This window comes from Plectropomus leopardus, chromosome 21 (genome assembly GCF_026936395.1).
Source record: "Plectropomus leopardus strain MGB_pleo_1.0 chromosome 21, ASM2693639v1, whole genome shotgun sequence".
Taxonomy (NCBI): Eukaryota; Metazoa; Chordata; class Actinopteri; order Perciformes; family Serranidae; genus Plectropomus; species Plectropomus leopardus.
This window is the reverse complement of record NC_142196.1, coordinates 20,973,500-20,991,695: the sequence shown is the minus strand read 5'-3', so window position 1 is coordinate 20,991,695 and position 18,196 is coordinate 20,973,500. Positions and strand designations below refer to the sequence as shown.

General features: G+C 43.0%; 1 protein-coding gene across 1 annotated transcript in view; it reads right to left on the bottom strand.

The window, feature by feature from the left end:
• Positions 1-18,196, bottom strand: part of gli3 (GLI family zinc finger 3) — a 130,887-nt gene that overhangs the window by 100,259 nt on the left and 12,432 nt on the right. The window contains exon 2 of the mRNA XM_042510212.2: positions 7,312-7,485. Within this exon, the coding sequence (XP_042366146.2) occupies positions 7,312-7,444 (133 nt within the window). The 5' untranslated portion in view covers positions 7,445-7,485. The remainder of the gene's footprint in view (positions 1-7,311; positions 7,486-18,196) is intronic.

Genomic DNA, 18,196 nt, shown 5'->3' with positions numbered 1-18,196 from the left:
AAATACAACTTATTTTCGTAGTTTTGGCTAACATCTCTAACATTAACACCATTGTACTCCACGTTAACAGCCAGAATCTGAGAATATGGCAACGTGGACGTTTGAGCAAAGAGCAGCTTTTAAATGAAATCCCGGGCTTCCAAACTTATTTTAAAAACTTAGTGAGAAATATACTCATCACCCAAACTGCCAGTAAATATCCATCACAGTTTAGGAACTGAATTTTTGGTTGAACTTTGACCTGCTGTTCTTGCCATAGTTGTCCAGTTGTCTTGTGCGAAAAAAAGTTCTCAGGTTCTCTTATTTTAAGTTTTATCCAAATAAAGTGGTTCAGATAATCTTGTATATTCACATTTCTGATTGTCTGACTGCTCGTATTTCTTGCCGTGTCCAACAGTTATCCCTTTTCCATATGTATATTTTTGATCAGCATTCAGAGTGGACCACGGAGGAAGAATTTCATTGAACAGGGAAACGTTTAATCATGCATATGACAATAATACCTTGACTTGACTGGACTTGATGATTTAGCTCGGTTTGAGTCGGGGCATCAGCACAGCGCGGCAGGGATTTGCATCCCTAGACAACAGGGCTCCCTGCTTGAAGGTGTGTCTTTAGCTGATGATTTAACTGATTGTTTTTCTGCACCGCTGGTGAAATTGCAGTCAAAACGTTCTTGTTCTGCTGTCTTAGTTTTTTAATGTTATCGTGGCATTGCACAAATGTATGCCTGTCTCCTGGCCTTCTTGCTTCAAACACAAGCAAGGCTTATGTTTCATATGCAGATCAAGCGCTTGCTATTCTCTTCTCTCTGTGCTTTTTTTGGAGATGCAGATGAAATTTACAAAGTAGCTATTATGTCTGGCAATAGCAGCAGAGGCTATGTGAACATGTTACTGAGTTGTCACTGAGTGTTGATGCTGTATAATGATGACAAAGTCCATTCAACGTCACTGAGCCCATTTGGAGATGGCCTATCTAGGGCTGTGACTTGCTGTGACTCGGCACAGCTTGGCGTGTTTAAATTGGTAATGAAAGACCAAAAAAAAACGTGGCATGGTTTGACTCAACCACAACTTCCAACAAAAAAATCCCTATGTGGTTCCCAGATCTCTTTACTTGCTTTACTGAGTCCAATGTTATCATAACTCATAGAAACAATGGCAAAAACTACAAAAACATGACCGGAGTAGTGAATGAGAATTTCCTTCACTGAGGTTCAAAGCTTGATCCACCGGGGCAAACAAGTAGGATGATCACTGACCAAAAAAAACCCAAAGATGCAATTCCACTACAGCTAAATTCTGGCTGCATCTCCACAGCGTGCAAAAGTCTTGAGGCAGTGGCTTATACGCATCTTCCAACAGTGAAGGAGCCGTGGAGCTCCAGCAGGCAGATCTGTGCAGGCGGATGTGTGCCAGACAAGAAGAGGCCAGGCTGGGCCGGACTGGGCTGGGCAGCTGAGGTTCCCCTCCGCCCTGAGTGGCAGCGAGGCTAAGCTAATCCTGCGCCTCAGGCCCCTGTGAGGTGGCTCTGCCAAAGCCTGTCCCCCTGCTGCTGCAGGAAATTGCCTTCAGTGCAGAGGTCCATGAAATGGTTATGGCTCCATCCGCTGTGTGTGTACATGATGTGACTTTGCAAACCTAAATCTACAGGTAGATTTTATATTCCTTACCTATATATCTCATGATGCCTTAAAAACAGCCATATTGAGGATAAATTAGTATTTTCTTCTACGTATTTCTGTTTATATAACAAGTTTTTATGTATTTTATGTATTATTCATGTACCATACAGAGGTCTTTTGACACTAAAAGCCAGTTTTCCTGTGTGGGGTTGTGTGTCAGGCTCTATAACGCCTCCTCCATTGTGCTGTTTGACCCGTGGGCCAGCCAGAGCTCCCATGAGGTCCCTTATCCCTCCATCAGTCCTCTCTCATTAGCCCCCACAGGCAGAGCCCAGAGTAAGGTAACACAGAGGGGCCCCTGCTTCCTCCTCTAGTCCCCATGAAATACATACAGCACAAATACAGATGACAGAGATCACCTTTGAGCAGCAGAAAACTGCATATCGTGAAATAACTTGTTTCCCTTAAACAAAAAAAAAAAGAAAAAAAAGGCTGATTTAAGGATTGGAAAAGATTTGTTTCTTGTTCTTGTTCTTATTCTTGTTATTTTAAAATCTTTAAAAAGATTTCGTCATTGTGAATCATTGTCTGGATGTTCTTGTTAATTTTATGTATACATTCATCATTTTCTCTTCAGTTAACCCTTTGAAGCCCAGCTTGACATTGCTTTTTAGTGCTTTCACAAATATTTAAACCTTTGACACCAGAGAAAATTGGTGTAATTTCTTTCAAAAACATAGAGGAAAAAGGCAGAGACAGATGTCCAGAGAACTATATTTACAATAATCATAATTATGTATTTAAAATTAATTTTACAGAATTATTGCAATGTTTAAGCTGCTTTTTTTCCAGGTCATTTTTTTAAGCTTTACATTTTTTATTTGTTCCTTGCAAGTATATATAATTTTTTTTTTTTTCTTACGCCAGGGACGGACGTCCACAAAACTATATTTATTTTAATCATATTTATATTTAAATTATTTTTTAAAGAATTATTGCAAATTTTAAGCAGTTCGTTTATCAGGTCATTTCCTTTTTACTTTTTTTTTTTTTTTTTTGCTAATTTCTGGGTAATTTCTTGTACGATCTGTCATTGCCTTCTTTCCATGTTTTCAAAAGAAGTCAAGCCACTTACCACAGGTTTCAAGGGGTTAAACAAAAAAATTGTCATCTTTTAGTTGGGATAAAATAGGGATAAAAAAGTGTAAAGCAGAGGTGGCGGCACGAGGAGGGAGGAGGAGGAGGAGGAGGAGATGGGGCAGGACACAGTGGAGAAACAGTTGATTATGAGTCCCATCAAGTGATCAATGATTTCATTAATAAGACGGATCACGCGGCTGTCATAGCTGTGACACGGGCTGAGGGATGATCCGCTCCCGGTGCTCCATTTCCCCCAAGCCTCCCCTCCCTTCCTCCCTTTCTCCCTCCCTGTCCTTCCAATATCGCCTCCCTCTGCCGACGACAAGGGAACGCCACAGAAAAAAGGGATAGAGCTGGGTGTTGACGGGGTGGAGGGTGGCGGGTGGAGGGGGTTAGTCATGAGGGAGGGAGGGAATGGAGAGGGGGGGAGGAAGAAAAGTGAAAATCCATTTTGAAACCCATTTTCAATTAGGGGTCCACAAGCTGTTATCACAGGTGTCCCAGAATGGGGGCCCGTAAGTGAAAATGTCTCCTATCCGTTTCTGAAATGAAACCTTATCTGGGAGGCACAAAGATGGCGGGGACAGCGTATCTGTAAATTACTTTCCATCCCCGCTGTTAACGGGAACTTTATTTCTGTCAGATGACATTCCCCTCTATTTACTGTTGATCATTTAAATGGCTGCCTAAAAAGAAGGTGGCCCCTCTATCGCTCTCCTCTCTCTCTTTCTGTATCATTCTTCTTCCCATCAGGAGCTTTTTTTTCCTCCAAAGCAGTCAAGTGTCCTTTTTCTTCTCTAAACACTTTAGCCACGCTCTCCATTTGCTTAGGGATTTCTCACACGAAAGCCTAACATTTGTTGCCCTTTAAGGCTTAACTTGTTTGCCTCTGAGACCCTTGCTCTTGCCCTTTCAAGCATGACCATTAAAAGGTCCCAACTTCAAACCTGCTTCACAGAGGCTGTGTTACGTTAAAGAATTAAAAGGATAGTTCAGATTTTTTGAAGTGGGGTTGTGTGTTGTACTTAGTCAGTGTATTAACGACAGTAGATGTCAGATGGCACGCCTCCAGTTTGGAGAAGCAGCAGGAGCGCTAACACAGGAGCTAGGCAGTGCACTGCTGTGGATGGGGGCTAGCAGCAAAGCACATATAAGCCACCTAAAAAGAGTCCCACCTAAAAAAAAATATCTATAACAGATTAAGCGTATGCTATCTTGAGAGTATTTTCACTGCTGTACGTATACGTCAAACAGGCATTTCACTTCCACATGTATACTCACTTCAGAGCCACCAGACTCCACTGAGAGAAACAGTAATTTAACATCACTAAACAACGAAGCTGCGGATCTACCGCTGCCTCAATCAGTTAGTTAGCTTGTGTTATTGTATGACTTTGGCAGCTAAAACTGTTAGTTCAGATTAGCCAAAGTCACGCAATAACACAAACAAACTAACTGATTGAGGCAGCGGTAGATCCGCAGCTTCTGTGTTTGGTGATGTTAAATTACTGTTTCTCTCAGTGGAGTCTGGCTTTGAAGAATGCTAGATAACAGATATTTATCTATTTATTTATTTATATATATATATATATATATATATATATATATATATATATACATATATGTAATTAACCCTCAGACATGGTCATCAAATACTTGTGACAAAGATAGGTAATGGAGGCAGGATATTTTACAATTTAACACTTTATTGTCTACAGTGAACTCAAAATTACTCTATTCATCTTTTTCTGTATCATGTTCTAATAAAAATGCCATAATTTTTATGCCATGCACATCAGACAACATACAAGCCGTTACCAATATATCTGGGATGAGCCAATATCAGCCGATAAAATCAGCTGACCGATATATCGATCAAGTTCTACTACCAATATAGTGTGCACTAAAACTGATATTGATTGTGTCAGGGGACTTTAAATATGTTTCATTGCTGCTCCATCCACAGCAGTGCATTGCTTTGGTTCCATGGAGGTACACCTACCTGCTTCTCCAAACAGGGGATGTACCTTACTGCAGGTAATATATTGATACACAACTACACAACAAATATCCGAACTGTCCCTTTAAAACAGCATTCCCAACAATTTTCTGAACTGCATCCAGTCGTTGGATTCTCCTCCTCTAACTTACATTAACTCCCTCACAAATCAGCAGCAACCATAACATAAAACTCCAACCAACCACAAACTTTTCCCCTTCTTTTCCTCCTTTGCAAATAACCAATCCTTCTGCCCCCCACCCCCTGTTTTTTCTCTTTTTTTTTATTAGCAAATTATCCCATGACGACAGGACTTATTCAGCCAAGAAGCATGGACATCTTTTTTTTTTTAAGCTCGGTACCCAACAAAAGAATCAGGGGACTTTGTGGTCCACCTGCCTGCCGAATGATGAGGGTGGGAGGGGAGAGCGACCCCCCCCCTCCTCACGAACCCCTCCTAAAGAGCACCAATCACAGCATTGTTGTGGCACAGTCGGCTCTTTTGAGCTGTCAGTGCGAGAGGAGGGGGCACAGAGATGAATGGCACACAGGATGAAGCCACTATTTAGCCAACCATGTGGGAACGCTCTACCAGGACTCAATAATTACTCTGGACCTTACTCAACTTGGACAAAACTTACAGAGTAGGGACAAGAGGGGAGTGGAGGAGATTTAGTGCATGTAAAGTGAAGATTTTTGTGCTAAAAGTGTGGAACTATAACTACAAGATCAAACACATTTGATCCCAGTAAAAGAAAAAAAATGCTCTAATTCTTGCAAAGACTGCTTTGGAAGCTAAACATCCGCCACCCCACCTGCTCCCCCTTTCCTACTTATTTTCCACTTTTCACAACTTATCATAGCACACTGTTGCTGGGCGCACCACGGGGTTTCCGCTGTGCTGAGATCAGGGGCCGCTACTCGGCCTGACGGGGGGAAATATTTCGCCGGGCCTTCCTAAGAAGAACCAGTGACTGGGGTTCCACAGCTGCTCACAATTACCTTTTGTTTGCATGGAGGCAGTGGGGCAGGGGGCTACGGGGGTTAAAGTTGAGGCGAGTGTAGGGTTACACCTGATAAGAGGTTATGAGTTCTGGGGGCGACTCGGGAATGTGCTGTAATTATAACAACACAAAGAATGTGTAAGCTATCTGCCGATTCCAAGAGAGCGAGAGATTGGGATCTAAAAGGGGACCTTTCTCTGCAGATAAGTATCATCCCTCCCTTCGTCAAGTGAATTATGAGACTACTGTATTTTAGGGAGTTGGATCTTCTGACGTGGCCGAGTCCAGTGTAGGAGACGAACCGTATGCTGCTCAGAGCTGTAATTACCAGCACATTACCAAGAAAAATCCACAATCACGAAGCCAAATTACATCCATGCTTTTTCCACAACAAACTTTTTTCTTCCCTCGCTGCCCCTTTAATTAATAAAACAGTGCCGGCCATCTGGGAATGAGTAAGAGTGTTCCCAAGATGCTTAAGGATGCATTACCTTACCCACTTCCTGTGATAACTCCCATATGTCAACTTTTTCACCCTTTCCTGCGCTGTTTGTCTCCTCTTCACACTCAGGATGATCGCTGACAGAAAACTCCAGCTCCAGAGCCAAAACTCGGTACACAAAAACCTCCAAATCCTCTCACTGCTAATGAGCACAGCTGCAGCTTACGCCTGGTGATCTCAACTCTAGTTTTGTTATGACTTTAGCTTGATGCTCCAAGGCTTTCCAGCCAAAAAAAAGCCTAAAATCGCCATCTAATATTCCTCATTTCAGTGTCTGAACTAAGAATGAAAGGCTGAATGACGACAGGCTTGATGAACTGTAAGCTCGGCGCAGCTTTTAATAGCATGTGTTAAAGACATTGCTATGTAAACATGCCAAAGTTTTGCTACCAGTGAGGGTTGCATGTGACTCAACAGGAGGATAGGGGGGAAGAAAGCTCAGTAAGGTAATGTGAGCAAGAATCTGTGCGTGTCTCGGTCTGTAAATCGTGTTTTTAGGCATTTAGGAGTCACTTTCATCTTGAAGGAATGAAAACAAAAGCACAAAAAAATGCATGAAAGTGGCCTTCCCTGTTACTGGTTTAGTGTGATACACACTCTTTTTCATTAAATCATTTTATTGACGATCATTAAAATAAAACGCTGATACATATAATCTTTCTCTAAACTTCTATAAACTTGAGATGGAGGTGCAGCTACATAAAATTAGCAGGTCACCTAAAAAAATCCAAATACATAAGATTTTTTAATGAGTTTTTTTTTGTTAGTTTTTAAAATAAAGTTGGTGCTGGATTTTTGAATTTTTTTTTGAACACCTATTTTTGAAACTGTCTCAGGTGACAAAACATGTTGTTTTACATGCGTCCATCTCCTGGCAGCATAACTTCCTCTCCTGCTTTGGGCTCTATGTTCCCAGTACTTCATTGGTGAGCTGACTAATACACCAGTCTCTCCAAAACTGGGCGTGTTCCAAAAAAGACCCCAAATTACACTGACATGAACCACAGTGGCTGAGTGTGCAGTCAGAGGTGACGCGTACCGTTTGAGGTTGTGCTGGAAGCCACCGCCTTCTCACTGATGTCATTGCGCGCTGATGAGCCCTTGGTCGCCACGATAGTCTCCACCCTCTTCTTCTTCTCAGCTGCTGAACTGGCCTGGGACTGGGTTTCCATGGCGATTGCTCATTCCTCAACACCTCATGGAGACGGGATATCTGGTGGGGAAAAGGGAGAGGGTAGAGAGAACCGGTGAATGCAAAGACATGAAGCACACACATTTTTGTTTTAAAGAAGTATTTCACTGTTGGAAAGATGACTCGTGCATGAGAAACAATGGCGGCTGGCTAGCCAGAAACAATCACGTATTCCAGTTTAACAGTTAGCTAAAAGCGAGAAATAGGCAGCGCAGTGAAAGCATCTTGGTTTATATTTGAGTTTGATCTGCTCTCTGTTTTCACTGTGCAGGAAGCAGAACGGCACCTACGAGTTCACAAACTCTTCTCCTGTTTCTGTTAAAGTAATTGTATGTAGTGCACAGCACGCACCACCAGAGCTCAGTCTCTGGTCTCTACTGGTGGAACAGGCAGCTGAGCTGAACATGACACCTAGTGGTGAAAGGAGAAGTTACAGGACTGTAAACAGCCAGTAGACAGCAGAGAGAGACCGTGAGGAACAACAGCATGTTTTTTTAACGTCTAACTTGGTGAATTACAGATTTATTTCGACCAAACTGGAGTTGGTAATTGTTGGACTTACGAACAGTGGCCGTACTAACTAGATTACTCACAAGAGTTAACCAAGACGGCTGAGGTGAGTTTTATTTTGTTTCTATCGAGTTTGAATGAAGTGCCTTTTATGAGTTAATTAAGCCTCGTCAGTCTTCTGTGACCGAGAGAAGGCTGCATTCAAAAGGTGTACAGCTGTATTTCTCTGTTTAATAAGACAATAGATGTGAGAATATAACCTTTGTTTGCATTTTGTGGGTTTCTGTTTCTGTATACCGCCCAAGCCTTGTGGGTGTGTCTCTTGGTCAGCTGTATACTCTTTCTGCAGCGGTGGCATGGGTGGCAGGCAATACGAAAATGTGTTAGTACAGCCTGTAGTTCGAGCAACAGACCAAGAGAGCCAATGAAACTCCCGAAGATGACGTGTTTTGCTTCAAGTGCGTCATCCGGCGAATTCTGCCGGGCGGAGGAGGGATAGCTAAGCACTGGTTAGATGGAGGGAAGTTTACTACAGTTCATCTACACATACTACCCACGCTGTTTTGTTACAAAGCTGGTTGTATCCCTTTAAAAGTGTCTTGTAAAACCATAGTAATTATTTGACTTGAGTTTCGAAATTAACCACTTTTTACTTGATTGAGCATTTTAACAAAAGAACACCTTGAGAAGAGACTTGAGACTTGGGAACCTTGTGAGAAAAACTTCAGATTCAATCCTCCCTTTTCATGATGCCCAGAGCAGACCACGGGTCAATCCACCAGCTCACCCTGATTTATTTTAACTCAGACCTGCTGGGCTCTGATCTGCTTGTCGGGGGGCTGATCTCCTTCTCAACTAACTGTGGTTAAACATCCAAAAATAAAATTGGCTTCCCTCATTTTCAACTATGTCACACTAAACTTCTGACTTCTTGTCAAAAAAAAAAACAACAACTCTATAAACATAGCAAGGCGGGACATCCTGAGTAGGTTTTATATCTCAGAATAGAAGCTTGTGGATATACTGATAATCCTGCTCTAGCAGTCTTTCCAGAGAGAAAGGAGAAACCTTAAGGGGATACCACAGAGAGAGAAACATTCACAGTCCTGAAAAAACAAGGGTTGTTTGAAGGCCCTTTTGGGAATATCATGGTGCCGGGCAATTTTTCTTTCAAAGAATAAAGGTGGTTCAAGTTAATACTGTCTGTGGGTTTAGAAGGGGTTCAGCCAACAGTCTAGCAGACATGCTGCTCAGTTCAGCACCTCAGAGGCTGTCTACAAACTCGACTCTATCTAGGTCACGGAGGTCTCTGATTATGGAGACAACACGGTGATACACCACAACCGCTCATTTACACAAAGTACAGGACAGCTTCATTTGGGCCGATACAAAGCCTTTACTTAGACGCCATAATTCATGCATAATTACTGGAAATATTTAGTCTGACTAACATTTTCTTTCCAATAGCTTATTACCCAACTGTACTATTTAATTGTCCTCCACCCTATAAACATGCATGGATACAAAGAGCAGCAGTAAAGTCAGCTGTAATGCAAACAGAGGAGCTGCTGAAAGTAAAAGAGCAGAAGGGGGGGGCTGATTTTTACAAACTCCCCAAGGAGGGAAGGCGAGGGGGAAGTGGTGAGGGGTAAACTTCAGACAAACACTGTGTGCTTTGTTTGTTTTTTTTCCCCACCCCCTGAAAAACCAGAGTCTGTCATCCATTCTGACCCGACAACAACATCTGTAAGCAATTGCTGGCTTACGAAAAAAAAAGTGGAAAAAAAAAAAAAACACAATGCAATTACTCCCTTACCAATCAAAACAGAATTAAACAAGAGTTCGTCCTCTAATCACTCCCACATGAATACATGTGTAACCGTCATCCCCAACAAGAGACATTTTTGTCTTACTCTCGCAGATATCGTCTGTGCATGTGTTCGAATGCTTTCATTTTGTTGCAGCGCGAGCGGGTTAATCGGCAGAATGCGCATGTACGTCTGCACATGCAAGTTCCTACGGTGATAACGAATCATAGGTGCTGCTCACTCACTTTCATCGGCAGACAGTGAAACAAGAGCGACGATCAAAGAAAACTTTCCCCTTTGAAACTGTCATTACATCATTCTAATGACTGAACTTGAGCAAAAGCAGTGAAGCAGGGAGAGCGCCGACGTTACAGCTGTTACTACATAGCTCCCAACATGCTTTGCGCCGTGAGTGAGCATACATGTATGTCTTCCTGTTGCCCCCCAGGTGAGTCAGAGCGGAGCTAAAAAGAGCTGAGAGTGCAGCAAATAGGAGGGTCAGGATTTGAGGTTTGCAGGGGAGGCGAGGAGAAAGAAGCGGGGCATTCCTCTGGTTGGGGCAAATATTCACAAGTCCGAGCCACTGAAGCGTGTCTGACCGGCCTTTTGTGTTTCACCAGGCAGGCCACAGTTCCAAAGCAGCAATTAAAAGCAGGACCTTTTCACCCATAATCCCTCTGACCTGGACGCCCACACCCAATCCCGCAGATGTTCCCGTCTCTGCTTTCGTGTTGCTCATTTTCGCCCCTGTCCAACTCTGAAAACATTCAGCAGCACAAAGACACGTCCATCTGTGAAAGAATGCTTCTTAATGTGAAAAAAGTTTTTCTTTTAAAGGATTTATTGGCAGAAATGGAATATAATATAATAAACATGTTTTCTTTAGTGTATTATCACCTGAAAATAGGAATTGTTTTGTTTTCGTTACTTTAGATTGAGCCGCCCTACATAGGGGGCGGGTCCTCGTCTATGGATGTTTCACCGCCATCTTTCTGCTGTAGCCCAGAATGAACGAACCGCACACTAGGTGGATTTCCATTACAGATTTGTGCAAAATTTAAGTGATATTTCTGAAAAGTCGATAAAAACACAATTGCGAGATGACTGCGTTTCAGTTGAGGGATTTTATGCGATTTCCCTCTCAATAACATGGCGATGGATGTTCAATACATTAGCGGGTTTATTTCTATCGCAGCCAACGCACTAGCTGTCATTTTTTCCAACTGAAGGTGGCGTTGGTGTGTTTCATGAGCAATAATGGAAAGGCATGCCCCTTATACGTGGGAGCGGTCACATATGAGGGAAGTTACAGTCCATGATTGAGGAATTGTGGATTCAAAATTTCTAAATGATCGCTCAACTTTTAAAACGGATCGCCTTTCATTCCCATGGTCTCATCCCACTAAAACAGTACAACTGACCAACGAAAGCAGGTAGCGAGTTGAAGCAACAAAACCCAAAGTGTAAAACTTTTGCGCAAATACAGTTTATCTTTATGGATTGTACTGATGCAGAATTGTCAAGGATACTGTCGACATATGACACCATTTATCAACTCTTCTAGAGTTGTGTCTTCATGTGGACACATAAGAAATCGTTCCTTATTCTTAAAGGGAGTTTGGCATTATATTTTCCACCAGGAGCAGGATGGGAAATTATCTCTCAAGAAGTCTAGTGTAGTCTAGCAAATAGTGATCCTACAACATCCCCAGACTTTGCAAACTGTGATTAAAAATTGTCTTTAGATGTGGGACGGTGTCAGACTTTCGGAATTTTCTTGTGTATGATAGGCATAAGATGAAAAATCGAAGTGCAAAGGTCGTAGTTTTAATCTCATTTTCATTTAGCACTTTGAACTTTCACTGAAGAAACACTTCTTATTCGCCAAATGCAGAAATGAGACATGAGACGACAGAGAAATAACCACAGGGACTACCTGTATCAGTGTCACAGCGGCCTGGCTCAAAAGAAGGAATTACAACTAGGCATCAGCTGCTGTTGTTACCTAAAATAAATGTTAATTTCATATTAATGTGTTTCCCATGAAATGTCTGTCCTACACCCAATTAGAGAAGAGAGAAAGAGGGTGTATCTTTATTTGTGCTCGACTGTAATCCTTCCACACAGAAAGGGAGGCGATTAAACAGGTTTAAAATACCACAATTCAGACTGTTCCCCCAGAAAAAGAAGAAAAAAACATTCTTATTTTATAAGCACATTAAGCAAATCAATTTAACATAAATTATACGCCTTGGTGACAAAGGCACCGAGTTGAAAGTCATCGGCAAATTGTACACATCAAAGTGAAACACTAAAATAAACTTTTGCCTTTGATAGAAAAAAAATGCAGTTTTTTTTCCTTCATGCGGGCTTAAACGGCTGCTAACGCTATCAAAAATCACTGCCTTTTGTTATTTAAAGGCTCCATCTTTACAAGCTTAATTCTATGAAACTGCTTAAGGTGTACCTCCGATTCCACTGCACTCTTGTCATTAGGAGGATTTGCAAATGCATGTCGCACACACACACACACACACACACACACACACACACACTCGGAAAAGGAGGGACATTTTTATATAAACTCTTGAAGTGTCTTCTTAGATTTGGCTACCCCCCCTCACAGACGGGGTACTGTATTTGTGTTCATTTCATTAGGGCGACTGTTCAGTGTCGAGGGCCCCCTGAGGGGGGAGACTGGCAGCGCCACAGCATTCATCATCATTACATCAGCGACCACCGAGATCTGCTATCTTAGGCTTATCAACACGGCACAAACGCAGCGCAGCGCGGCGAGTTAAAGGGGAGGGGAGAGATGGGAGATGGAGACGATTGAGGGAGATTGTGAGCAAAAGTGGGATAAGAGGGGGAGAAAATGAATGGAGGAAGGGAGGAGCATGAGACTGAGTCTGTGTGTGTGTGTGTGTTCATGTATCCGTGCATGCATGTGTGTGCGCCTCGCTGTGCCCCTGCATGCCTGCACATGTTTTCCTGTGTGTACAATGTGTGTTTTTGCACATTTCGCAGCTATGCCAACAACATTAAGAGCTCCTGCACAGCTGGAATAACTAAAACACTGAGGGGCAGGGAGGGAGGAGTCGCTGGAGCCCTTCAGCGAGATTAGCTGAATCGAGCAATAAAACAGAATGCGCTGGCTCAGGCTGCGTGTGTTTGCATTGGATAAGGTCAGCGAGGGGATGAGGCCCCTTAAGGAGATAGTGGAAGTGCTCGCTGGTGGTTAGAGGACCTGTCATGGGTTCAAAATCCCTACTGAGGAGGTGTTCCTAAACTCAATGGCTCTCAGAGGAAACCACATACTTAGGTTTCCATGCTGTGCACTTATGGCTCGCCCTTGGCCCTGGAAGGCAAAGGGGAAGGGGAGGGGTTGGGGATTTGGTATTCGTGGCTCCCATTCACCAGTGAAACTTAACATTGTGCCCAGATGGCACTAAGTCTGGCCTACAGCTGATGGGGACCAGCCCCTCAAGTAAGGGCCATTTAGCAGGAATTAGTCACACCCCGCCACACACACACACACACACACACACACACACACACACACACATCAAATCCCAGATATGCACATGTAAACTGGTTTAGTGCTCGGCCTTCTCGCCCTTTTGTATCCTGTGACATGGTTGAGATTGTCATTTACATGTTTCTGAATCATCCTACGATGATGTATGAGTCCTTCTTTTTACAGCTACGTCGTAAAACCTAAAGTTGATGCATTTATTGGGATGATTTATTGGTTGATGTTTTAAATCAGTAAATCACTTTGTGAATACTCCATGGGAAAATTAATGCATATTTTGTGGCTTTTCTGTGGTAGATTTAACAAAAGAGCATCATAATGGCATGGTCTCAGCGAAGGGCGTAGGTTTGGTTATTGTTTCACACAGGGTTTCCCACACATTCATTCATTTATGTCGGCCTGCCGTGATAAAAAAATCTGCCACCATGTTTTTTTTGTATATTTCTGGAGCTGGACTGTCCATTAGGATTGCTATATATACTGAATATATTCAGTTAATGATTGCGCCACACTCTTGGAGCGCAGGGAGTACTCTGGGTACAGATGAAGCAGCAGAACGCAAGCCACAGTGAAAGTGAAACTTAACCATTCAATGCTTCAGGTCTAAAAGTTGATTATCGACCAGAATTACCTGTCCTGCGACCCAAACTCCTAAAACTGCTGCTGAGGGAAAAATGACCTCATGACATGTTACGCCTGCAGAGCGTTCACGTTCACGTGTTAACACACTCGATAACTGTAGTTACTTGTTACTTTGAAGGTCAGGATTTTACATATAAAACATGATCAAATGTTATACATTTACACAATTGCATAGGTTTTTATTTCAACATTTGAAATGGGAGGGTCTGAGGGTCACCACCAGAAACATGAAATGTAAATTTCTGCATTATGTTGAATTTTTATGCACCAATTTATGCCTTTTCTGCATCAATTTATGGTGTACGTAAATGTCTTACATTTTGTCATAAGAGTCCTCTGCTGCTTTTATGTCTGTTTGGGGGGTAAAAATGCACATATTCTAAATGTTAAGGGGGACCTGTCCCCTGCGTCCCCACCGAAATCTACACCCTCAGCAAACAATATGGTCTGCTTTCACAAGCACACTGCACAATATTTGAATAGCATGAGCCTGTGCAAATGAGGAGTGTTTATGTTTTTTGTCAAGGGCAAACAGCGCAACAACACAGCCCATCAGTCGCTTTCAGCGGAGCTAATAAGATTATCCTCGCGTGCGTCCTGGTCCCTCAGACCTCTCCACTTGAGATGCTTCAGAGGGCTGGTGAGGGACCCTGTGTGCTGCAAAGCAGAATGAGCCGAGTGCATCTTACATTCCTGGGTAACAAACCCACACGATGTAATCGTAATGCTTACACGATGCTTCTTTTGCGCTCGCTACCCAGTAGATAAGAGGCGAATAAAGCACACGCCACAATGGAAATCTTGAGCGTTTTCCCAGCAGCCTCCGCTGCTTATTAGATTGTTTATTTATTTTGACTTTGCATTTGTTCGTGAGCCACTTGTGTCAGGGCAAGTGGGGCTGTGAGGAGGGAGACAATGGATAATGCAGGCAGCTTTGTTGCACTGGTGGCCCAGTTATGCGGTATTGGTTTCCCCTGCTCTCTCCACTTTATTCATGTTATTTTCCTGCTGGAGTCTTTGTTTGATCAGACACTTTTCCTGATTCTTGAAGGAAAATATGCTTGTTCAGCCGTTTACTAGACGCAAACAATGCAGCCTATTACTTCAGCGAAGGTCCTGAGGAAGAAAAGAAAAAAAAAATTCTGTGTGCATAAGTTTTTTAAGTTAAACTTGCAGAGATTAAGAGTTTTCATGATGACAAACACTTTTCCCTCCTTTGTGACTTCCGTACAGCCAGTTTAAATTCAGTTTATTATAAAATCAGTTGCTGCAGCAGCCACATGCTCTATAACTAAGGTTTGCACTCCAGTGGCCCCTGCACATGGCACCCACTGTAAAGCAAAAGGGAGTGAGGTCTGTATCCTGTCAGTGGGCCTCTCATCTCCAGTGAAAACAGTCTTGTGTTTGTGGAGGCATTCTTCATACAAGGCTTTAGAAAGCACTCACAACCAGAGCGCGACAACAGCATCCTTCACTGTGCTTTCGCAGTGAAAGAGTACATGTAACGCCGCGCGCTGCGTTGTTTGAGAACACAGTTCCTATGTAATGCATGTGCGAGTGCGGAGCAGGAAGGAAGAGGGACTGTTTCGACTGTGTTTGAGAGTGCCGCTGCGTATAGGAGTTGCACCAGGTGCTCTATACGCCTCTCAGTATGCAAGTGCGATCACTGTGCGCAGAACATAAATAAGAGAGGGGACCCCAGGGAGGGGATGAGTGGAGGAAGAGAAATTCCTGTACTGATGAAAACCTCACACACATCTTTCTCTGCCACCTCCTCCTCCTCCTCCTCCTCATTGCACGTGCACTCAGAGGAGGATCGAGCAGATGGATGGCCGTGTGTGAGCGGAGTGGCAGCAGGTATGGCAGGGATACTCTACTTGCTTTGCCTGGGGGCCACTTTTGCAAAATGACAGTAGGCCAGGGGCCAGTCGCAGAAGCCCCATACATATTTCTAAGACTTTAGGACATTTTTAGGACTTTAGAAAGTTTCTCCAAGTTTAGAACATTTCTAGGGTTTAAGGACATTTATAGGACTTTAGGAAGTTTGTAGGATTTTACGACGTTTCAAGGATTTTAGGATGTTTCTAGGATTTTAGGATGTTTCTAGGATTTTAGAAAATGTATGGGATTTTAGCACATTTCTAAGATTTAGGACATTTCTTCGGTTTTAGGACATTAGGGGCTTAGCTTGGACCTCTGTCTGGGGGTGTGGGGGAACCTCCACTGGCACTGTTTTATGAACAAGCTCTATTTTGATGCTGTTTTATGCACTCTGGGAACTTGTGTATACTAATGTACAAAAACAACTCCCAGAGTGAATCACTTTATTTTTACTGTGATTAGAAAATGGTTGGGGGGCCACCCAGCACACTATCAGGGGCCAGATTTGGGCAGTGGGCCATAAGTTGAGTATCAATGAGGTTTGACAGGAGGTCTTCACATTAGACTTTGACAAAGGAGTGAAACAAAGAGGAAACTGAGGAAACTGAACTACAGTCCGGAGGCAGCAGCTACAGGTGACGGAGTGACAGTGAAACTGTTGGACTTAAAGTTTCCCTTCTCTCCTGTTTCACTTGTTTCATTCACACTTCTCCTTCTCTCCTCCTTTCTGTCTCCCTTTCTTTCATTTTGTGTCATTGGGATAAGTGTTGGAGCGGAGTGAGTCAGAGCTGCCATGTGATTAATGACGGGCCCTGGCGTCTCCGGGGCCGAACGCTAACAACAGCCAGGGGGCAGCGCGATAATGCACAATAATAAAGCCAGCAGACAAACAGCCAGGCGACGCGAGGCCTATTAGCTAGCCCCATCAGGACGGCTAAGTGAGAAATTAGCCCTTCCCAAGCTCCGCCACAATTCATCAAGTGCTGCCCCTGAATCCCCCCTCAAGAAGTCATAATGTTTACTTAAAGACTGGCCTCGACGCCCCAGCGGCGAGCTTTATTGGCTCTTATTAATTCCCACTCTGGCCCTCGCGGCCATGCCATTTAAACCGAATTAAAGGGGTGAAAATTGGATGAGATGAAGTTGTCTTGGTGTTTGGCTCTCGTATGATAAAGCCAGACCTAAACAGAGGGAGACTTGGGGAGGGAGAAAAAAAATAAGAGGGGAGGGCAAACAAATCAGCATGTAAAGGAATGCTGAATGAAGCTGTCCCGAAATGTGCCGCAGTCAGTCAGAGGAATGCAGGGAGCGAGCCGGGTGGGGGGGGATGATGGCATCGCTTTAATGCTAGACTTCCTGTGTGGATGGGAACAGATCCAAGAGGGTAACACCGGGTCACACATTCCACAGATGCAGAAATGATTCTGTTGTATCTTCGCATGCTGCTTATCTTTCATCGGACGGGTTGAAAAATGCCGTAAAATAAGGTCGCTCTATCAGCACTTCAGCCTTATTTCAACATGTCAGTGATGGACAGGGGTGGAGAGGGGAGTACACTCAGCAAAAAGTACATGCCTTTAATGAGGTGGCTGCACTGGTCTTAAAATAACAGAACAATGAATCACACTTTTAAATAACGACGATGAAATGGGCCTGTTTTCATCAGCTCTGTCAAATTGCCCATTATTCGGAGCTTTTGTGTTACGTAGTGCTGAAATGCTTGGTTGGTTAGTTGAATCAGTTAGTCATTTATAATGTAAAATGTAAAACATTTGCTTCTACCGGAAAATCACCCACTTTTCTCTCTTTTACTAAACATATTTGGGTTTTGGAAACCTCTGATCATGGATGGATTACTGAAAAGGCCAACGTGTCAGGGGCCTTCATCTGCAAAAGGTCACTCAAATTATCATGTACAGATAAGGATGAGATTCAAACTGACCAAAAAGAGATGCAAAGGAACTGCAAAGAGATACAAAATGACTGCAAAATGGAGCGAAACAACAAACACACAAAATGACCTCAAGGAGACTTGACCAAAAAAAGACACAAACTGGCCTTGAAGACACAAAAAGCAACCAAAAATAACAAAAAATGACCTAAAAGAGACACAAAACAAACAAAAACAGACACAAAGTACCCTAAAAAGACACGAAATCCCCAAAGAAGACATAAACTGACCTCACTGACACACAAAATGACTACAAAAAGGATCAGTACAACCACAAAGAGACACAAAACAACTGCAAAAGCTCAAAATGACAAAAACAAGACACAAAATTATTTCCAAAAAAGACAAAATGATCTCATAGAGACACAAAGTGACCTCAAATAGACACAAAATGACTTAAAAGAG